Source organism: Nomascus leucogenys, chromosome 13 (genome assembly GCF_006542625.1).
Source record: "Nomascus leucogenys isolate Asia chromosome 13, Asia_NLE_v1, whole genome shotgun sequence".
Taxonomy (NCBI): Eukaryota; Metazoa; Chordata; class Mammalia; order Primates; family Hylobatidae; genus Nomascus; species Nomascus leucogenys.
The window spans coordinates 26,722,977-26,746,414 of NC_044393.1; the positions used below are offsets into that span (position 1 = coordinate 26,722,977).

At 47.4% G+C, this 23,438-nt stretch overlaps 1 protein-coding gene across 1 annotated transcript in view; it reads right to left on the reverse strand.

Annotated features, from left to right (window-relative positions):
* Window positions 1-295: 295 nt before the first annotated feature.
* MANBAL (mannosidase beta like) overlaps window positions 296-23,438 on the reverse strand; it is a 28,762-nt gene continuing 5,619 nt past the window's right edge. Inside the window, exons 2-3 of the mRNA XM_003253548.3 lie at window positions 17,327-17,532; window positions 296-1,248 (exon numbers count right to left, since the gene is read on the reverse strand). Of these exons, the coding sequence (XP_003253596.1) occupies window positions 1,141-1,248; window positions 17,327-17,476 (258 nt within the window). The 5' untranslated portion in view covers window positions 17,477-17,532 and the 3' untranslated portion in view covers window positions 296-1,140. The remainder of the gene's footprint in view (window positions 1,249-17,326; window positions 17,533-23,438) is intronic.

Genomic DNA, 23,438 nt, shown 5'->3' on the forward strand with positions numbered 1-23,438 from the left:
CTCAGAAGGAACCTGGGGAATGAGTGGGGTCTGCACCCAGTGGAAACTCTAACACATCTATGGCCATTCACAAGTGTTTCCAGTGACTAAGGGCCACACGAAACACTTAGCTGGACCCTTCCCGAAAACTTCTTCCAGAATGGCTCAGCCTGCAGAGCTGCTCTTACCAAAGCCACCCCATTCTGGCCATCCTCACCCCCACTGTCCCACTTCTCTGGGGGGCAAGCCTTTCCCTCATCCCCGGGGCAGGGCCCTAGGCTTCCCCTCTCCCTCAGCAAAAGACAACACAGGCAGGTTCTGAAGCATGCATGTCAGTTTATTCACCAAACTTCCCCCAGGAACTCTCTCACTGGTCAGGTAATGAAAGAATTGAAGGGATGGGGGATGTACAGGTAGAAGTAAAAGGCACACCTTGAACGTGCTATGATGGGTTACAAAAAGGTTGGTCTGAAATTGACGAGCCTCCCATTTCAGAGACTCAGGAAGTTTGTGCCCAGGAAATATGCACGCCTTCAGCCAAATCCCCTGCACCTGATGGAGCAGAAGCAGGCACTGCCTACTCTGGCCTGGCCGTCTGCTGGCTCTCACGCCAGGCATTTTCTGGGCCTGGCTGTCGCAGCTAGTGGGATCACTAACGTTGCATGTCCATGGCATCTTGGCCTAAACAAACAGGTGAGGCCTGGCTCTGTCTACACAGCAGTAACGAAGGTGACTGATTAGCAGGAAATCTGTAGTGCACAAATAATGGGAGAGAGTGTGCTTGTCAGCATTAGACAATGACTCCAAAATGTAGTGTAAACCCACAAGGAGGGGGCGACTCAAGGAGAGACACATGACTAAGTAAGAAAATGTGACTCTGTGAGCTGACCCGGCTTCTGAACAAACCTAATACAGTCTATGCTCACAATGTGTTTCAGTCCCCTTGACTCCAAACCGTCACAGAAGCAGAAGGAAGAGGAAGTCGTGGATTGCCCAGCTGGAGCCTGGGGACTGTCATGACTGTCTAGATCTCTGCGGTCAGAGGGCATCACGGCCTCCTCAGACCCTGAGCCTGGAATGGGGGGGAACAGGATGTAGGTTCCCAGGAGGGCTGTCCCCAAGACCCTCTCCCTGCCCACCCGGCTCCTTAGGCCTCCTCTTCTACCGCTTCTTCTTAGTCTCTTTCTTGGGCCTCTTGTTCACAGAAGGAACAGCAGCCTTGGGCTTCCTCGTCACCTCAGCACTTCTGGGCTCAGACGGTTCGGCCTCCTGTGAGATGATAAAAAGGAGAGTCCTGCTTAGATGGATCAAGCCTGACACCAGCAAAAGGAGATCACATCTGAAAGCAAAGAAGCATGCCACAGAAATACGACAGATGGAAATCGTCATTCCTGGGACCTAGCACCCACATGGATGTGGGACTGCCCCGGGAGCATCATGGCTCTCAGTGAAGAATAAAGGAGGCCTCACGGGGAGGGAGCAGCTTGTAGGGTCTCAGACGCCCAGGTGGAACCTGGGATCCTTCCCTTTCCAGCCAACTGACCTTGTGCGAAACTCACTTCCCCTTTGTGTCTTGGTTTACTCACTTGTGAAATGGAAATAGCCACGCCTGCCTTACAGGGCTGATGTCAGGAGGCAAAACTACGTGGAAAGCACCCAGGAAGTGCCAGCTGCACCCAGTGGCTGGCCGATCACCTCGTGCCAGGGACTGGACAAAATGTGGGCGAGGAGCTGGCTGTAGGGCAGACCGGCTGTGGCTTGCCCTCCTCTGGCTGCCATTCTTGTCCTCTCATTCAACCTACAGAATGCCAGGGCTGGGAGGGGTGCAGAGGGCCAGCCGGCAGGTAGGCAGTCCCACACTGTGTTCTGCGGAGCCTGTCAGAGGCGCCTCTGTGGGGGAGGGCAGAGGCAGCCTCAGGGCAGAATTCCAGACTCCCTGGGCAACAGGAGCAGCTCTGATTTTCAATCTATTTCATACACTGTGATTTGTCCCTTGTAAGACTAAAATGAAACAAAGTTCTGCTGCTAAGGAACAAAAGGTTCAAACCCACAGATCTAGTCCTGGCCTTTATTGTACTGATACGGAAGGGAGACTCCAGGGAAGGGACACAGCTTGGCCCAGCCACTCAGGCTCATGTCAGAGAAGTATCTGGAATAGGCTCAGTGTGCTCCCGTCTAGTGTCCTCTCCTCCTCTGGGTGATAACTTGCAGTGTGCCGTGGCCAGAAAGGACAGACGTCAGAGAGGCCAGGCTAGCCCAGAGAACACCAACCACAGCCCACAGGCCTCGTCCAGGCCACAGACATCATTTGGCCGGCAGTGTTTATTTAAAAATTTAAGCCAATTGGGAGATTTCCCATTAAATGTGGATTCTAGATTCTCTTGAAACTAACTGTCCGGTGACACTGGCCTTGCATTCCCTCGTGGCAGTGAGGGGCTGAGGAGGTGCTGCCCCTTTTCAGGTGCTGACCGTGGCCCCCACACCCTGTTGCCCCCAGCACTATGATTGGGAAATGTTTCTCAGTGCCCATGTTCTTTATGAGAAATGGGAAAAGAAGAAGCAGACTAAGACTCCTGGGAGGGGGGACACTTCCAGATGAGAAAAATACCCCTCTGTGTTTCATTTCCCAACCCCGGCTTCCAGCTCACTTTACTCCCTGACCTTCCCTGCTTGCCCCATTGGCCAGTGGCCCAAGCCTCAGACCACCCTACAGAAGAGGAGGGTCCATGCAGGGAAGGGCAGTCCCTGCCTCGGATCTGATCCAGAGGCCTGTCAGCTCCCTCCTATCAGCCAACATCGTCTCCCACCAGCCAGGCGAGATAACCAGATGCGAAGAGCCAGCCAGGTCCCAGGCCCCCAAAGAGTGATTGTCCCAAGATAACTGGAGGGCTTCCCCTCCCCAGCCAGGCCTCTCACTGCAGCGCTAGATTCCCTCGGCCTGCTGAGCATCCTCCCGCCAAAAGTCAAAATGATCTGAAGGTCCCCCTATTCTGTTTATGTAACTTGGCCAAAACTAAACAAAACAAAATTTGCAAGGCCTGCCTGGATCTCTAGGAAGGAGTTTGCCTTCTGAGCTCAAGGCTGGGGGTTCCTCCGGTTTCAGTGGGGCTCAGTTCAGAGACTACAGGGACAGTGAGACCCAGTTGCCGCCCCAGTGCCTCCCTCACTCCACAGGCCCTCTCTCTGGAGCCTCAACCCTTCTGGCACCTCCCAGACCTCTCCTTTGATCCAGCTATCTGCCAGAAAATCCAGACTGGCGTCTCCAAGGCACCTCCAACTTAACTGTCCCAGACCCAGAAGGCCAGGCCCTCCTCCCACTGGTGGAGCAACCAGAGACCCGGTGACCTCACCCTCTCTCTGCTCCCCACTGTCCAGTGGGTCACCATGTCCTGCTGACATGACCCCCTCTACCTCTTGATTCTGCTACTCTCTCCAGCATCCAATTCCCCCTTCAGTTCTGCCCACTGCTAAGCGAAGTGCCTGCTGTCTCTGTCCACTTCTCATGCACCCACCAAAGGAACTAAAGTGCAGGTTTGACCACTGCACCTTCCACTTTAAAGCTTCCAGTGGCTCTCTCTGGAATGGCATCTAAGGAGGCCACCTCTCCAGCCTCACCTGGGCTCCTCTTCATCCCCCACACTGAGTCAGGCCCCAGAGCTTCCGCTGGTCACCTTCATCAACAGGAATACCTGTTTCCTTGGCCACTCGGCAAACTGCTCCCATGGTTTGGCCCTGTCCACGAATACACTCCTACTCACTGTCTAGCCTTCCTTCCCTGCTCCTCCCTCCAGCTGCGGGCAGCCCCTCCTTCCTCCTCGGGCTCCTAGGCACCCAGGAACCTTATCATGCCACCATTCTTTTTAAGAGAGGGTCTCACTCTTTTGCCCAGGCTGGAGTGCAGTGGCTCGATATTAACTCATTGCAACCTCCGCCTTCCAGGTTCAAGCGATTCTCCTGCCTCAGCCTCCTGAGTAGCTAGAATTACAGGCACCCCGCCACCACGCACAGCTAATTTTTTATATTTTTAGTAGAGATGGGGTTTTGTCACGTTGGCCAAGCTGGTCTCGAACTCCTGACCTCAAGTGATCCACCCACCTCAGCCTCCCACAGTGCTGGGATTACAGGCGTGAGCCACTGCGCCCAGCCCATAATGCCACTATTATTTTCCCATAGTTACATGTTTTCTTTTTTTTTTTTGAGACAGAGTCTCGCTCTGTCACCCAGGCTGGAGTGCAGTGGCTCAATCTCAGCTCACTGCAAGTTCCGCCTCCCGGGTTCATGCCATTCTCCTGCCTCAGCCTCCCGAGTAGCTGGGACTACAGGCGCCCGCCACCATGCCTGGCTAATTTTTATATTTTTAGTAGAGACGGGATTTCACTGTGTTAGCCAAGACGGTCTTGATCTCCTGACCTCGTGATTCGCCCGACTTGGCCTCCCAAAGTGCTGGGATTACAGGCGTGAGCCACCGCGCCCGGCCAGTTACATGCATTCATGTTAGTCTCCCCTATTAGCCCATGAGCGCTTTGGGAGAGCTTCAACTGTTGCTGAATGAACGAATGAGTGAATGAATGAATGAAATGAAAGAACAGCCAAGGCCTCCCAGTAACCATGAGAACTTCATTCTTGTTTATTCCCATGAAAATACAGCACTTAAAACTAGGCCTCACTTTTCCACGATCACAGAGGATATGAACAGACTTAAAACCCAATATACATACCCTGGCCTAAAGTATGCCTTAACCATAGCTGCCAATAACAACAACAGCTGGGCGTGGTGGCACATACTTGTCCTCCCAGCTACTCGAGAGGCTGAGACAGGAGGATCACTGAAGCCCAAGAATTTGAGGCTGTAATGTGCTATGACTGTGTCTGTAAATAGCTACTACACTCCAGCCTGGGCAACAGAGAGAGATTCCCTCTCTAAAAAACAAGAGCCACAACAGCTGCTAATTATTTATTGTTTATAATATGCCAGACCCTGTGTTATGTGTCTGGAGATGACTGCCTCACAAAGTGCCATAATGAGGCTCAATTTATAAACAAAGGAACAGACACTCAGGTCATACGACTTGCCTAAGGTCTTAGCTGATGAGTAGCAGACCCAAGATTTGAAACTAACCTCTTCGTGGGTACACGGTCCAGCCTCTCCCAGGTTTCCTGGGGCCCTCAGGGGTAGGAATAAGTCGAATCTGAGTTAACTATGAAATCTACTCTCTGTTTAGCAGCCCCCAGAACCACAAGGTGCCTCTGGAATGGTAAGTACAGCTCCTCTGAGAACCTATCTGTCAATGGGTCACCTACAACCCCGTGTTTGTGACTAAAGTCCCTACAGCAGTCAGAAAAGTGGGTTTGTGCTCCAGATCACGCTTGATTTTTTACAGCTGAAGGCAGTCTTCTGTGGGTGTGTGTACATATTACAGTTATCGAGTCATCTGAATGCTTGATCTGTCTCCTCCTCACCCCAGACCTCCTCCTCTCTTCCCTACCTCAGCTTTTAGAGCCGTCACGCACCCAGTTACCCAAGCTAGACACCTTCAAGTCATTTATGAGTTCTCAGCATCCAACCTGTCCCCAAGGTCGGTCCACTCCACTTTCCAACAGGCTCTAGACCCAGCCAGTCCCCTCTGGACACACTCCACTGCCCAGCTCAGACCCAGGTCCCCTGCCGGCCCCACTGGTTGCATCCACCTCCCACAGATTCTCCTGCCCGTGCCTCTACCTCCCCATGCTCATCAGAGTTTACTTTACATTCCTTTCAGAGTCGATTTTCCTAAAACAATGACAACAGGCCGGGCGCGGTGGCTCATGCCTGTAATCCCAGCACTTTGGGAGGCCAAGGCGGGTGGATCACCTGAGGTCGGGAGTTCAAGACCAGCCTGACCAACATGGAGAAATGCCATCTCTATTAAAAATACAAAATTAGCCAGGCGTGGTGGTGCATGCCTATAATCCCAGCTAATTGGGAGGTTGAGGCAGGAGAATCGCTTGAACCCAGGAGGTGGAGGCTGCCATGAGCCGAGATCGTGCCATTGTACTCCAGCCTGGGCAACGAGAGCAAAACTCAAAGTTTCGCTCAAAACAAAAACAAACAAACAAATAAAAAAAACAATGACAACAACAATCCCAATCGTGTCTGTTTCCTCCTTCAAAAACCTTGCTGGTTCCCCTTTGTGTGAGATAAATTCCAAGACACTCGGCAGGGGCTCTGGGCCTCTTGCTCGGTCTTGGCCCCTGTCTCCAGGCAGGCCCCGTCGTGCAGCCCACTCTTGTCACCCTGGGCTACTGGCCAGCCAGTGTCTCCCAGTACTCTGCTCCCTTTCCTCCTCTGTATCTCTACCTGCACCCAGTACATGTGGGCACTGTGCCACGGGGAATGAAGATGAGAACACACACTTAGTGGGTGTGTGCCACGTGGATGCTCACCAAGCCTCTCCATCGCCCTGGCGAGCCAGCCACCACGAGCCACACTCCACCGGCAAGGCCACTCAGGCTCCCTGAGGCCAGGTGACGGCCCCATGCAAGCTGTAGCGAAGCAAAGGCGGTCGTGACCCACATGACCTGGGCCCTGGGGTCCCGGCCACACACGGCCTGTAGCTCCAAGTTCTTCACTGACAAGAATGACTCTGAATGAAGGGCTGCCTTTTCATTTCTCCTCAAATGTACACTGCCCGTACCAGCCACACAGACAGCAGACTACAAAGCCGACAGCCCCGCCTTTAAATCTGGGAGCACTGCGCCTCCTCTGAAAGGAGCCTCAAGTTTCCTCAGCAATCACACTGTCACATATAAAAGAAAACTCCCATGGCCTGGTGGCTCCTGGGTCCGCGGAGGCGTCCTCTGTGGACACAGGCCCCATCAATAATGAAGCAGCTCTGCAGCACTTACCAGGCCTGAAAATTGCTGCTATTCATCAGATCCAAATAATCGAATCTGTGCCACAATACATCACATCCCTTCCAGCATGAAAAGTGCATTGAATTTTATGATTTCCACTCTACAGTTCAATGTGGATTTAGTCCTGTAAATCAGGACAAAATGTCATTCTACGCAGGCCACTCTTTCCTTGAAAATGGCCCAGGTGCTACACTCAGGCACCTTCGTACACCTTATCTTGCATGACCCTCTAAGAACAATGGAGTTGGGCAGGAATGTCCTCTTCTGATGACGGAGGCAGACTAAAAGCAGGTCAGCACTCAGACCAGTCTGCCTAACGCTGAAGGTGCTGCCCATCCCAGCGGGCCATGAGGACCCGAGACAGGGTGGGAGCTGAGAAGGCCTCGCAGAGATGAAACTAGCAGTGGCCTTGAGGAAAGATAGGACTGGCTGAAACAGAGAGCAAGGAAGGCCATCCATGTGGACTCCACAAGGCAAACGGAGACACGGAGTCCAGGACGTGCTTGGCAGGCGGGGAGAACTGTGATTAGAAAGAACAGCCTTGGGAGCTCATTCCAGACACAATTCAGCACAACTATGCCAGCCCTCCCCACTGGCTGCTCTGTGGCTCCTTGTGTGTCCAGCCGTCTCTCCCAAGAACCAGTCGGTACACATCTCCAGACCACAAGCTGGTGGAAGCATGTTTATACCCTCATCACACGGCAATCTCTCCAGAACGGGTCATTAAGTAAAAAACAGCCTGCCTCCCAATTCAACAGCAAGCTCCTCCCAAGATTTAAAACCACACAGAGCAGAAATGCAAAGTTGCTTCTGTGAGTCTGTGTCCTGAGGTGTTGAGAATGGGTGGATGCTTGCCTGGGGCTCATTATTTATTTACGGCAGACCTCACTGGCAACCAGGGGGCTCGTTTAAAATCAAGACCCTTGTGCAAAATTTTCCAGAAGAGTCCTGACCTTCTAGGCCACTGTCCTACTGCACCACAGGAATGAGCCACCTGTGGTGCAGTGGGTGCAGGTGGCTCACCACCCTGATGAGCCAAAACATCATCAGGGGTCTAAACACTGCAGGGCTTTCTGGTTGGTTGTGAAGTCTCCACGGGCATCATATTGGAAGGCACCACTCTCAGCATCGCCTGTGGCGAGTCCTCCACTAGATTGCAATGCTGGCCATCAGCTGTCTTCCCAGCACCTCTTTTCCATGGGGACCCTGCCCTTTCCCTATCCCATGGGGGTCTGGGGGACTCTCAGTCACTGGGGTCACAAGAGTACGCAGCTAAATGTGGCCTGGCCAGAGATAGCACTCATTCCCGCTTCCCACCTGTGGGGCAAGGTGTATGTGGCCAAGGAGAGGCCTTCCATGAGACTCAGAAGGTGAGGAGAGGCAGAGAAATGGCTTCTCTCACCTGTCAATCCCGACTGATAAGGGCACTGACTGTGGCTGCTGCAGCCATCTTTCCCAACACAGAGCAAGGGCCTAGGAAGGAAGCCAGCACTCCCAGGAAAGCCAGGAGAGAGAGAGACACATGGAGCCCTGGAGACCCCTTGAACCCCTAAATCCAGCTGTGCCTTGAAAGTCCCAGTTCCAAGAGTCAATACTGTTTCCATTAGGGGAAGCTGCTGGAGCTAAGTTTCTGAACTTGCAACAGGAAGAGTCCCCACTAATATGAGACGGTGGCAATCAACAAACATGGCAGAGTGGAAGTGAAAGGATCTGCCTTCTAGAAGCAGGCAGCTGGCTGCGAGCTGACGAGATGCGCTATAAGCACATGAACAGATGAGAAGAGTCAACACTGAAGCTAGGAGAGTTTCTGATTCACTACCGTGTATGACTGACTATCTGCCACACAAGTTGCTGAACTCAAAGTCAACACCCACTTGCGTAGTTACGGTTGGCTGAATCAACAACACTCTGTGTAGAAATCGATCCAAAAGAGGCTTGGAGGAGGGTTGTGGGGAGGAGGAAGACAGGCTCCCTACCTTGAGAAGAAACCTGCCCCCCACTTCCCACTGCACTCCATGTAGAGAGGCTATCTGGACCATCTCCCCCAGAAAATGTGCCTGGGCATACAAACCTCACATTCTTGTACACAATTTGAGGGGGATCACAGACCCCTCAAACCTATCCCAGGACTTCCCTAGAAAGCCAGGAACTCCCTGCTGAGAACTTCCTTCTACTGAAACCCAACTCTGAAGGGCAGCAGCTGGAACACAGTGGTGGTGTCAGACTAGGCCGGCTTTCCTCCATCATCTCCAGGGAACTGGTGTCACATGTGCTCTCCATGGACCACTCGGTGGACTTCAGGGAGGCCGCACTCTCCTGGTCCCCTGCCCACTGCTCTGCCTGTCACTTGAGAGAGGGAGAGAAATGGAGACCCCAGCTTTGTCTGTCTAGCAGTCCCCTTGTGGGAATGGACCTTCCCATCCCCACTCAGAGGTCACTCCACAGAACCCTCCCCTCCCCCACACTGGCCACAGCTGTCCCAAGCTGGGTCAGCCAGTTCCTTCCCTGGGGATTCTGGAACTGAGACCAGCAGGAAGGCATGGTTGTGTTTAGTGGCTGTGCTGCATCTCACCACAGGGCCAGCAAGCAGAGAAGCAGGGTACTAGTTAGAAAAGCAAAAGACAGGAGGGAGACAGGAAGGGAGGCAGAGGGCATGCCAGTAAGTCCCAGTTCCCACCATTTCCGGAGGCCCTGCGGCGCTCCTGCTCTTGGGTTCTAGGACAGCACCCGCACCTTCTCAGTCTATCTACATTGCACGGAAACTACTTCAACAGGTTGGGTATGCTCCAAGTTCACGTCTTTCCTGGATCTTCATTTCCCTTGCAAAACTCAGCAACTCATTCTTGGGTTTCAAGTAATAATGCTGTATTTGCTTGGTTTGTTTGGCTTTTTTTTTTTTTTTTTTTGAGATGGAGTCTTGCTCTGTCACCCGGGCTGGAGTGCAGTGGCACAATCTCAGCTCACTGCAACCTCCATCTCCCAGGTTCAAGTGATTCTCCTGCCTCAGCCTCTCCAGCAACTGGGATTACAAGCGCACGCCACCACGCCTGGCTAGTTTTTGCATTTTTAGTAGAGACAGGTTTTCACCATGTTGGCCAGGCTGGTCTTGAACTCCTGACCTCAAGTGATCTGTCCACCTCAGCCTCCCAAGTGCTGGGTTTACAGGCATCATAATGCTCTGTTAATAAAATAATTATCTCATTGTGGTTTTGATTTGCATTTCTCTGACGGCCAGTGATGACGAGCATTTTTTCATGTGTTCTTTGGCTGCATAAATGTCTTCTTTTGAGAAGTGTCTGTTTATATCCTTCGCCCACTTTTTGATGGGGTTGTTTGTTTTTTGCTTGTAAATTTGTTTGAGTTCATTGTGGATTCTGGATATTAGCCCTTTGTCAGATGAGTAGGTTGCGAAAATTTTCTCCCATTTTGTAGGTTGCCTGTTCACTCTGATGGTAGTTTCTTTTGCTGTGCAGAAGCTCTTTAGTTTAATTAGATCCCATTTGTCAATTTTGGCTTTTGTTGCCATTGCCTTTGGTGTTTTAGACATGAGGTCCTTGCCCATGCCTATGTCCTGAATGGTATTGCCTAGGTTTTCTTCTAGGGTTTTTATGGTTTTAGGTCTAAATCAAAACCATAATGAGACACCATCTCACACCAGTTAGAATGGCGATCATTAAAAAGTCAGGAAACAACAGGTGCTGGAGAGGATGTGGAGAAACAGGAACACTTTTACACTGTTGGTGGGACTGTAAACTAGTTCAACCATTGTGGAAGTCAGTGTGGCGATTCCTCAGGGATCTAGAACTAGAAATACCATTTGACCCAGCCATCCTATTACTGGGTATATACCCAAAGGATTATAAATCATGCTGCTATAAAGACACATGCACATGTTATGTTTATTGCGGCACTATTCACAATAGCAAAGACTTGGAACCAACCGAAATGTCCAACAATGATAGACTGGATTAAGAAAATGTGGCACATATATGCCATGGAATACTATGCAGCCATAAAAAATGATGAGTTCATGTCCTTTGTAGAGACATGGATGAAACTGGAAACCATCATTCTCAGCAAACTATCGCAAGGACAAAAAACCAAACACCACATGTTTTCTCACTCATAGGTGGGAACTGAACAGTGAGAACACATGGACACAGGAAGGGGAACATCACACTCCAGGGACTGTTGTGGGGTGGGGGGAGGGGGGAGGGATAGCATTAGGAGATATATCTAATGCTAAATGACGAGTTAATGGGTGCAGCACACCAACATGGCACATGTATACATATGTAACAAACCTGCACATTGTGCACATGTACCCTAAAACTTAAAAGTATAATAATAAAATTTAAAATAATAAAATAATAAAATAATTATCAGGTCTCCATTCCCAACTTCTTGCTCACCTTTCCTTTCCCACACGGAACATTTTGCTATTATTTCAAACTTAACACATCTAAGAACTGAACATATCCTGTCCTCCTAAAATTGGTTTGTGTTTGAGGGAAATTATCTAAAGACTTGAGTAGTGGCTGCATATTACAATCACCTGGACACTTTAAAAAAATACTGATCCAAGCCGGACACACTGGCTCATGCCTGTAATCCCATCACTTTGGGAGGCCAAGGTGAGAGGATCACCTGAGCCCAGGAGTTTAAGACCAGCCTGGGCAACATAGTGAAATCGTGTCTCTACAAAAAAATTATTTAAAAATTAGCCAGGTGTGGTGGAGCACACCTGTAGTCCCAGCTACTGAGGAGGCAGAGGAAGGGAGGATCACTTGAGTCCAGGAGGTCAAGGCTGCAGTGAGCTACGATTGTGCCACTGCACTCCAGCCTGGGCAACAGAGCAAGACCCTGTCTCAAAAACATAAATAAAAAGAAAATACTGATCCAAGGCTTAGAGAACAACTGAATCAGAATCTCTGGGTGTGGTCTAGGCCTTTGAAAGTTCCCCAGATGGTTCTATGTGCAGCCTCGTGGAGAATCATCGGCCAGTCCAAGGACCGGCACTGTCATTCTCTAATCCCAGCTCACAGCAAACAGACATCATTGATCAATTTCTTTCCTCCAGAGCAAAGCAGCAGCCCCCAGAATCCTTTTCACCATGGCCACCATGCAATCGATCAGACTTGGCATGAGAGATGAAACTTACCTGCTAACCTGGACTAGATGGAAATGGAACTAGGACCTACTATCTTCTATTTTAGAATCCAGCCTACAAGAAAATGCTTGGATTAAGTGTGGCCCACGCCTCCATCAGGCTCAAACAAATGTTTGTTTTCTTAGGTCTGAGTTTAATGAGGTGCCAATGAGAAAACCTTTTCATTTGGCTTACGATTCTAGGGACTTGGGTTTTGATTTTAGGAATTGATTCTTGCTCCTACTATGAAAAGGAAGGGGGTGGGGTGGGAAGCATTTGTATGTGTTCCCTCTTTTCCTCCCTGATTAACCCCAAAAGAGCTTTCAAATAATCTGCTAAGTATTGAAATACTGAAGTCATAAGCGAGTTGCAAAAAATCGGCTTACTGGAACAACAGGGAAGACATTCTTTTGCTTTTCAAAGGCTTTCCCATCATCTGGAGCCAAAAATATTATCTTCTGACCCAAAAAGCCACTAATAAACCTTGTTTCTATAGTCTAAGCAAGAGGGAAGATTTTGCCCTGAGCAAAACGGCAAAGAGGGCAAGACTGTTCTCTGGGTCCTCCCACCCTCACTTCTGCCCCCTCTCCTACCTCCTGCCACCCTCCATTTCCAGGTATCTCTCAACTGCCTTCCGGCTGCCTAGGGTCTTAACAAGCTGCCCCCACTCCCATGGGCTCCCTTTCTCCCTAAGAGTACCCCGTCCCCATGTTAAAACCCCCTTCTTTCCCTTCGACTCCTTCCAAATCTCAGCTATTAGGGACAACCTCTAAGCAGCACAGTCTCAGCATCCACCCTCTCTCTGTAATCCTGTTTATGCACAGAATGCTGTGTTTCCTTTCTATCTAGTTAGGAGTTTGGGGAGTGAGAAAGGCTGCCTTATGGAGACACAGAGACCTAGCAACAGAACCCCCTGTATAACCTGGGGCCATGTGCTCCCCTGATGCGCCAGAAAATAGTTAGATCAACAGTACTGTATTTTTTTGCTACTGATCCATTGAAAAGCTAAAAAAAAAAAAAAAAAAAAAGTTAAAACAGTAAGCTTCAGTTATGAAGACAATTCACTTGTGTGAGTCTTGTTTCCCTAAATGCAAGATTAATAAAAATGAGAGATGTCATGTACTATATTTAAATTTAAAAAGATGAGGTTGTTGTCCAAAATTAACCTCTAAATGGCAGTGGGTGGGGGAGTATGGTGGCATATTTTTGAACCCTTCATCAACTCCCTGCCTCAAAAGACTTTAATGCACTATCCCACTGAAAATCTTAAAGAGAACAATAAAGGGGCTCCTTTTCTGAAGTTTGCTGAACTAACCCAGGCTTCTGTGGCTTACTTCTAAGGGCTTCAAGCACATCAGGAGGTGAGCGGCCTCCCTGCTCTCCAAACAGCCACACACTTCTGCCTATAAAACAAGAAGGCTCATCACCTCCTTCCCTCGGGACTCTTAGCGGGCCTCATCAACCACCAACAACCACGTTTGTAATTTATAATACCGAATAGCATGCCACGTCTGCGGGGACAGAGCCCAGGAGCACAGGGGTGATGTTTTTAAAATGCGATACAATTGTGGGTGGAAGAATTCCAATAGTGATCTCCTTCTCAAGATACCAGAATAAGAGATGGACAAGACAACCTAGAGGCCACGAACCCGTCCCTGTTCACCAAGGTTTTCCCGCCCTTGCTGGCTGCTCCTCCTCTGCCTGTCCCCTCTATGCTGGAGCCCCTCCAGGCTCTGGCCTAGGTCCTCTTCTCATCTCCCTCCATATTCTCTCCTTAGGAGACCCTGTCCCCTCCCGTGGCTTCAAATGACATCTTATCAACTCCCACATGCTGGTCAACACTCAGCCCACGCATTCCTCCTGCTAGAGACCTTGTAAATCCACCAGCTTTTTTGACAGAACCACCCGGACATGTTAAAGTATCTGTTTAAAACTGAACTTGGCATGTTCCTTCCCTGCACCCACCCTAAGCCTGTTTCTTCACCACAGTTCTCCACTGCATCAATAGGTTCCACATTGTATCAGTAATTCCCCATCATCCTCCCAGCTACAGAAACAGGATCTCCAGGAACAGTGATATCCAACATATATGGATCTCCAGAACATATTGCATATGTTAAGTGAAAAAAGAAAGTTGCAAAACTGTGTTTAATAGTATGCTATCTTTTATTTAACGAAGGGGAGAATATAAATATATACGTACACACCGCACACATATATATGCATTTGTTACTGTTTTCAAAAAGAAAGAAAAGATAAATAATAACAACTGTTAACTATGTGGGATGGAAGGGAACAGGGTGGAGGAGAATGAGATTAAAGGAAACTTCTGTGAATGTACCTTGTTATATAGTTTTGACTTTGAGAAATATTGCATATAAATGTTTTATATAATTAAAACAACAAATTAAATCAAAATTTTAAAAATCTCTAAAAATTAAAACCAGATTGAAGCAAATTAACCGAACTATATCTCATGATGGGAGACCTACACAGAGAAAAATAGTTACTAAACACAGCACTTTGACCTTGTATCTCCACAGAGACATATTTTAAGGCCAAAAAAGAACCACAAAGAAGTCTTAAATTTCATTCTGAGTCTTAGTAGTAAAGAATATAGTTATTTTAAAAGTGTGTAACTGGTATACTGTAGATGAGCAGAATAAAGTTAATATAAATCGCTAATCTTAGAGAAGCATGCTTGCAAGGTTGGCCCTTGACTGGCATCTGGGAACTTGAATTCCAGGTGGTTCTCACAATTCCCAGAAATGATAAGAGTGGCTCACCACACCTAAACTGTGTAAACAATATGGTTCATGCTGAACACCTGCTTGCTTTCTGGAAGTCTGGAATTTTGGTACACGCCAGGCCAAGGGTGCTTCTGTAACCAGTCCTCAGTAAGAGCTGTGGGCACCGAGTCTCTAACTCGCTTCCCTGCTAGATAACACTTCACACACATTGCCGCAAATCCTTCCTGTGGGTGTCCGATGGGAGAGCACTCAGACGCCTGTGTCTGTTTCCTCCCGTCTCTGCCCCATGTACCCTTTCCCTGTGCCGCCATACCTGGTATCCTTTCACTGCCACAGCTGAGAGTCCCCCTAGTGCATCACTGAACCTGGGGTGGTCCTGGGGACCTCAGATTCAGTAGGATCTAGCAGATACATCATTTTGTTAATGTTATTGAGAACAAGATTTCCAGCATAAGATAAAGAGATACAAGACACTAGTATAAAATCAAATAAATAGAAACACTATCACCTTACATTTGAATTGGAAATACCAGTAAGAACTCACAACTTTTTCATTTCTTAAAAAATGTTTATTTTTTAATTCTGTTTATTGAAAGGCCTAGATGCAATCACAGCTCAGTAGCACTGAGAACTTCTAAGTCCCAACTATAGCTTCTAAATACTATTTTCTAGCTGAAAAGAACCAGAGCATTTTAGAGAAATGACTGATTCCAAGACTGGGGCAGGAAATGTATAAAATGAGCCTGGGGCCAGGTGCAGTGGCTCATGCCTATAATTCCAGCACTTTGGGAGGTCAAGGCAAGTGGATGGCTTGAGCCCAAGAGTTTGTGACCAGCCTGGGCAACATGGCAAAACCATGTCTCTACTAAAACTACAAAAATTAGCCAGCCACGGTGGCACACCTGTAGTCCCAGCTACTTGGGAGGCTGAGGCAGGAGAATTGCTTGAACTTGGGAGACAGAGGTTGCAGTGAGCTGTGATTGTGCCACTGCACTCCAGCCTGTGCAACAGACAAGACCCTGTCTCACATATACACAAAAAAAGAGCCTGTGAATCTTATTGAACCATGAAGCAAGGAAGCTATCAAAGACTAATCAAGTATGACAAAGAACAAAGACACCAACTTAAAGGGGCTCCCACTGAACATAAAAAACAAATTAATGGTAGATAAGTGCCCTCAAAAAAAAAAAAAAACTAAAACATACTAAATATATAAAAAATATGTTCAAAATGCTATGAAAACCAAAGCTTCATTGGTCAACACTGGAGGTTGCTAGAGCCTGAACTCACAACTTTGAAAACTGATAAATAAAGGGAAAGAACCAAGCATTTTTCCTGCTTTTCATTATGAAGAGCAATTCAGAGTAATCATACAGGTGATAAGGAAAAGGTCTTTGTTAAAGAATTCCAGCTAACAGATGCAGAAGGAAATAATGGATCTAAGCAATGACCATCAATGGATGTTAACACCGCTTAGGTGAAAGACTGACAGGGGATTTTTATAATGGAGGGATCAGCTGATACCACCTAAACCCACCGATCAATCCAAGAATCTCTAAATGTGTGGCAGCCAGGCACCACATGCCTGTTGATGCCACACAGTAGGGAGTACATAGCACCAGCACCAGCTCTGAGGTATTCGCACCCAATAACCTGATTGGAATGGAATCAGGCCTCTACATGGACTCCTGTTGACAGGAAACACAGGGAACAGAGAAACACGTTAAATGACACCACAGAGAAGCAATAGCCAATTCCTGGGATATAGGTATCCCACATGACAAATGACCTGCTTTCTCCAACAAATCAATGTCACGAGCAAATGGGAGTGGGCAATAAAGTGGGTAGAAGGAGGGTGTATAGTTATAAAGATACTTACAGAACAGTCAAAACAACAACAAAAAAGCCAATTTGACCATGTCATTCTCATACTTAAAACCCTCTGGCCCCTGCCCACATCTCTGGCTGCACCACTCATCATGCCCCCTCTGTGCTCTGGCCACAGTCACCTTCATTCGGTTCCTTGAACTAGCCCCTTCCTTTATTCTGAGTCCCTTGCACATGCAGTGCCCTCTCCCTGGAATGTTGTCCTCGTCCCTTGCCCACTTCACCTGGCAGAAGCCTGCTCATTCCTTCAGTCTCAGCTCAAACACTGCCTCCTCGGCAGGGACCACAGCCCTGGGTAAGATCAGGTCTCTCTCCCCCTTGTTATATAGCCTCACTGGACTCTGTACTTCTCATGGGAGCACATGGAGGTATGTTTTTGTTATCTGCCTTCCTCCCAAGGACTAGATGCTCCTCAGATGCAGACACTACATCTTTCAGCAGAGTCTGAAATGTAGTAGGCACTAAATAAAAATCTCCTTAATGGGTACATGAACAAATAAAGTTATTAGCTATGTGGTTCAACCCACCAGGTGGGAATTCAGGGGCACGCTAAATCAAAAAGGCCCAATGTAGACCCTGCTGATCTTAGTTGTGATGGCATCTACTGTTAGTACTCAGAACCCAGCCTGGCACTCAGAAGAGCTGAGGCTCCCAAGGAAAAACTCACCGCCTCGTGGGACTTGGGAATGGGTACGATGATGGCCAGCACACAGATGAGCTGGAAGATGGCTCCCAGGAAGAGTCCGTACCGTAGCAGGTTCTCCAGGAAAGTGGGCTCGGGCACCTCCGGAGGTGAGAAGTCTAGGTCAGAGGCCATGGCCCAAGTTGCTTGCTGCCTGACGTCTCTTCGGACTCACCACTCTTTAGAGCCAGCTTGTAAATGCAAAGGGTCAGTGTCATATTTCTGTAACTGACATTTATTTATTTATTTATGAGATGGAGTCTCACTCTGTCGCCCAGGCTGGAGTGCAATGGCATGATCACTGCAACTTCGGCCTCCGGGGTTCAAGCGATTCTCTTGCCTCGGCCTCCCAAGTAGCTGGGATTACAGGTGTGGGCCAACACACCCGGATGATTTTTGTATTTTTAGTAGAGCAGGGTTTCACCATGTTGGCCACATTGGTCTTGAACTCCTGACCTCAGGTGATCTGCCCGCCTCAGCCTCCCAAAGTGCTGGGATTACAGGTGTGAGCCACCTCACCCGGCCTGTAACTGACTTTTAACTTGAACACACACACACCCAAGAATATATACAGGAATTGTGAAATGTTAACAATTCTTGAATCTAAGTTGGGGACATGTGGTTAGTCAATGAACCATTCTTTCAACTTTTCTGTATATCTGATATTTTCCAAACATAAAGTTGAGAAAAATAAATAAATGCAAAGGGAAGCACTTCCACAAAAATCTCAAATCAACATACATTTACTAAAGGCTGCTACATTTCAGGTTTTGTTGTTTATTTATTCATCTAGTCATCCATTCAACAAATATTTCTTGAATACCAAGCACTGAAGAATAAGCAAAACAGACAAACCCCTGCTTTCTTGGGGCCTCTACATGCTCAGGATGGAAGCAGACAGTGAACACCTTGAGACATGATATGCCAGGTAGTGATAAGCATTTTGGAAAAAACTTAAGGGCATCATTTTATTTTGTGACGAGAAGGCTCTCTCTGAAGAACAGAGATGGGAATCGAGTGAAAGAGATAAGAAGTGAGAGAGAGAGCCATTTGTGTATCTGAGGGAAACATGTTCCAGACAGGGAGAAAAGCAAGTGTGGAGGCCCCAGGGTGGGGAAATGAGGCCAATACAGGCAGAGAAGTGATCAGGAGGGAGGGTGGAAGAAGGTAAGATCAGAGAGGAGTGGGGGCGGACCCTGATACCTCCAATTTGATTGAGTAAAATGTAAAGCCACTGAAGGGTTTTGAGCAGATAAGTGACATGATCTGACTTCCATTTTTAAATGGAGGAGGGACAACAAGGGGAGGGGCCAAGTGGACACAGGGAGAGCCAGGAGGAGGCCCCTGCCAATAAGCCAGACAAGAGCTGCTGATGGCGTGAATGACAGGTGCAGTGGTGGCCAGTGGTGCAAGGTCCAGCCTCAGCCCAGCTCTCCAGCCTCTCCTCTCGGCAGGGCCCCCACTCCTAATATCCTGGTTGAGCTGAAAGAACCGCTGTGGTTCTCCAAGAGCACTGGGCTCTTTCAAAATTCTGGGCCTCTGCCCAAGCTGCATACTCTGCAAAGAATGTCCTTTCCCACTGTGACTGCTTGACAAAGCCCCCACTCTGCCTCTAAGGCTGAGCTCAAGTGTCATCTCCCCAACATGCCTTTCTTGTCACCCTCCTCTTCCCTTGGCATGACTGAACTGCTCCCTCTTTACCACAGCACCCATCAGTGGCTTTCTTCTGCCCATCCCAATGATAAACGGGCAAATTTACTTTGGAATCAGGCCCACTTGAATCTAAAACCCTTTGTGTTTCCAGAGATCTGTGCCACAATGCAGTATTTTGCTAAGTCTGAGCTATCCAATATGGTGGCCATGAGCCACACATGACTATTAAGACTTGAAACGCAGCTAGTTTGAATTGAGATGTTAATTAAACACCCATTTTCAAAGACTTAGTATGAAAATAAGAATGTAATCTATCTCATTCATAATGTTTTCATATTGATTACATGTTGAAATGATTGCAGTGGCTCACATCTGTAGTCTCAGCACTTTGGGAGGCCACGGTGGGCAGATCACTTGAGCTCAGGAGTTTGAGACCAGCCTGGACAACATAGCAAGACCCCACCTCTACAAAAAAAATAAATAAATTAGCCAGGAGTGGTGGCTCAGTCCTGTATTCCCAGCTACTCCAGAGGCTGAGGTGGGAGGATCACTTGAGCCCAGGAACTCAAGGCAGTGAGCCGTGATCACGCCACTGCACTCCATCCTGGGTGACAGAGTGAGACCCTACCCCCACCCCACCCTGCCACCAAAAAACACACGTAAAAAACAATTGGCTGGGCATGGTGGGTTACGCCCAAAGTGTAAGCCCAACACTTTGACAGGCCAAGGCAGAAGCATCACTTGAACCCAGGAGTTCGAAATCAGCCTGGGCAACAGAGTGGGACGCTGTCGCTATAAAAAATTTACAAATTAGCCAGACATGGTGGTGCACACCTGTAGTCCCAGCTACTCGGAAGGCTGAGGCAGGAGAATTGCTCCAGCTGGGAGGTCGAGGCTGCAGTGAGCTAGTGAGTCATGATTGCGCCACTACACTCCACCCTGAGTGACAGGGTGAGAGACCCCGTTTAAAAAAAAAAAAATCGAATTGAAAACAAGGACTCAAGATACTAATGTTCATAGCAGCACTATTCGCAATAGCCAAAAGATGGAAACTAAGAGTTCATAAACAGATAAATGGATAAACAAAACGTAGTATATACATACAATGGAGTATTACTCAGCCATAAAGGAAATGAAATTCTGATACATGCTACAACATGAATGAACCTTGAAAACATTACGAGCTTTGAATAAATATATATGAAATAAGCTAGACACAAAAGGACAAATACTGTATGAGTCCCCTTATATGAGGTACCTGGAATAGGCAAATTCAGAGACAGAAAGTAGAATTGAGGTTACCAAGGGCTGGAGGGAAGGGAAATGGGGAGATATTGTTTAGTGGGTACAGAGTCTCAGTTTGCAAAGCTGAAAAAGTTCTAGAAATAGACAGTGATGATGGTTATACAACATTGCAAATACCACTGAATTTTAAACTTAACAATGGTTAAAATGGTAAATTTGTTACATATATTTTGTCACAATTTTTTAAAAATCTGTTTCTTTTTACCCATTTATTTATTTAGAGACAGGGTCTCACTCTGTCACCCAGGCTGGAGTATAGTGGCACAAACATAACTCACTGTAGCCTCAAATTCTTATGCTCAAGTGATCCTCCTGCCTCAGCCTCCCAAAGTGTTGAGATTACAGGCATCGTCCCTTTTTGCTTTTTAAATGTGGCTACTGGAAAATGTAAAATTATACATAGTCTGTATTATATTTCCGTGGGGAAGCCCTGGGGTAGAGACAATCCTAAAGACCTGCCTCGCAGGGCACAGTGGCTCACAACTGTAATCCCAGCACTTTGGGAGGCTGAAGTGGGCGGATCACCTGAGGTCAGGAGGTTGAGACCAGCCTGACCAACATGGAGAAACCCTGTCTCTACTAAAAATACAAAAAAATTAGCCGGGCATAGTGGTAGGTGCCTGTAATCCCAGCTACTTGGGAGGCTGGGGCAAGAGAATCGCTTGAACCTGGGAGACGGAGGTTGCAGTGGGCCGAGACCACGCCATCGCACTCCAGCCTGGGCAACAAGAGTGAAACTCCATCTCAAAAAAAAAAAAAAAAAAAAAAAGGCCTGCCTCCACCTTGGCTCTGCTGCTTCACTGCGTTGCACCATGTTTCCAACATGAAGTAACCGAAGAATAATAAAAACGACCTTCATAGGTAAACAGAGCCAGACTTACACACAAGTATTGCTTCCCTTTCAAGCTGGTCACTTCAGAAGGTCATGTGCCTGGGGCAACAGGATGGCCACTTTTCACATCAGTTCTGTCTACCATAGGAATGGCCTTCAAAGCTTGAGGCTCTTTTTTTTCCCCCCCCCAGAATCCTCAGAGCTGGCAGATCTTCATCCTCCCAGGAAGGATTTGACTTCTGGAAAGAGCCCAACATCATCTGGTTCCAAGTGCAGTGAATCAGGTGGCACTGAGCTCAGGAATACCATTTTTGGTCAAATACAAGGTATGATGCTCAGACTCCAAGCAGATTACTTGGGGCGGCTCATAAACTGGCCCTGAAGTAAATTCCAAGGCAGCTGCAAGAACAGCTTCACTGGAAGAAATGTAACAGCCTCTACCAGCACCACCACCATGTGAATACCAAGGCTTAAGAACGCGTCCTCATTTCTCCGCAGTTGCACCTCATAAAGTGTGCATTTTTTAAAATGCCCTTGGCCCCAAGCTTTTTGCTTAAAGCTGTAACAAGCTTTATGAGCTTATAAATACTCAGATTTACTAGTGTTACTACTAACAGCAACATTGTGATAAGAAATATTTGGAGTGGTACAATAGAAAGATAGGGCAAGAGTTGGGAAGCAGAGGACAAAAGCCCCTGCTCTAAGTAGCTACACTTTGGGCTAATAATCTCTTGACCTCTGGAGACTGAATGTTCTTATGAGCCAAGCAACTATAATACCTATAATACATTTAGGCCTTTTTTTAAAAAATGGCAATTAGACAAAATATAACAAGAGCCATAAAAGTGATTATATCCTTTGACTGAATAACTTACTTCCTAGAATTTATAGTAAGGAAACAATTCAAAAGAAGAAAAAGCCTTCAGGTACAAAAAAGTTCATGGCAGCACTATTCATAATACCGAAAAACAGGAAGCAACCCAGGCATCCAACAATCAGGAAGCAGTTAACCCAACGATGCTACATCATGGCATAATCCCTCTTCACTAACCCGGCAAATATAAACATTGTGTATCAGGTCAGTGGAAAGTCTTTGCAAAGTAACATTAACTGAAAAAAATAAGCAATTGTATAAACACTATGATTGGAACCATCCATAAGCTGATTTCATGGGCTAAAGATCAAAAGATGCTACAGAAATATAAATAGTTGCTGTTAAGGTGAATTAAGTCATGAGTTTTAATTTTTTGGAATGCTATGAAACAATAAAGTATCTAAGAAAAATCTATGCCCTACCTACTTCCTTCACAAGACTTTTGTTAGGGTATGATGTCATACTGTCCAATAAAACTTTCTGCAGTAATGGAAATGTTCTGTATTTGTGTTCTCCAAATGGTAGCCACCAGCCACATGTGACTGTTGAGAACTTAAATGTTACAGAGAAACTGAATTTTTAATTTTATTTAACTAATTAACAATAAAAAGCCACATGTGGCCAAAGGATCCCTACTGGACAGCAAAGGTATAATAGGAGGGTGGTTGTGAGAAGGTTCTGGAAAACATAAACTGCTCTACACACACTGTGTGCGCCGTACGGCTCTCATCTAGTTCTCTCTGCACCTCTGTGTTTTACTTCCCAGCCCTCCTGCCAGTATTTCTGGGTTTTCCTTTCCTGATGACCAAAGTCAAACAAGTCCTATTCATCCTGCAGATCTCAACTAGGAGACACTCAACCCCTCGACTGGCTGTGACAGGCTTTGTTCCCTGGCCATTGTTCCAGCAGCAGCAGCAGTCGGCAAATGAATGGCCAGGTGTTGCGAACAGCACTTTACAGGCAGCAACTCAAGCACTTCACCACCACGCTGGGATGTGGTATTACTAATGAGGATGAGGAAACCAAGGCTTGGAGAGGTTACGTGACCTACCCAGGGATAACCTGGCTGATAAGTGGCAAAGGCAAGATTCAAAGGGGCCGGCTTCTCCAGAGCCAGGGCTCTTACCCAGTATGTCAATTGTTTTCAAACTGCAGGCTGTGGCCCATTAGTGAGCCAGGAAAACCATTGAGGGGGCTGCAACCAGCATTTTTTCTTTTATTAGCCAGCACTTTATTTAAGTAGGTAAATAACAATAGAAAATTTCAAAAAGTATCACATTAAGGGCCGGTATTGTATCCTGAAGCTTTTTAAATATCCATCTACATCCGAGCATGCGTGTGCTGGATCAAATTTTAGAATGTTATTTCTTATTGTTTGAGAAATATTACACTGGAATCTACTGTTTTCTACTTGATCCATTGTAATCTCTTGA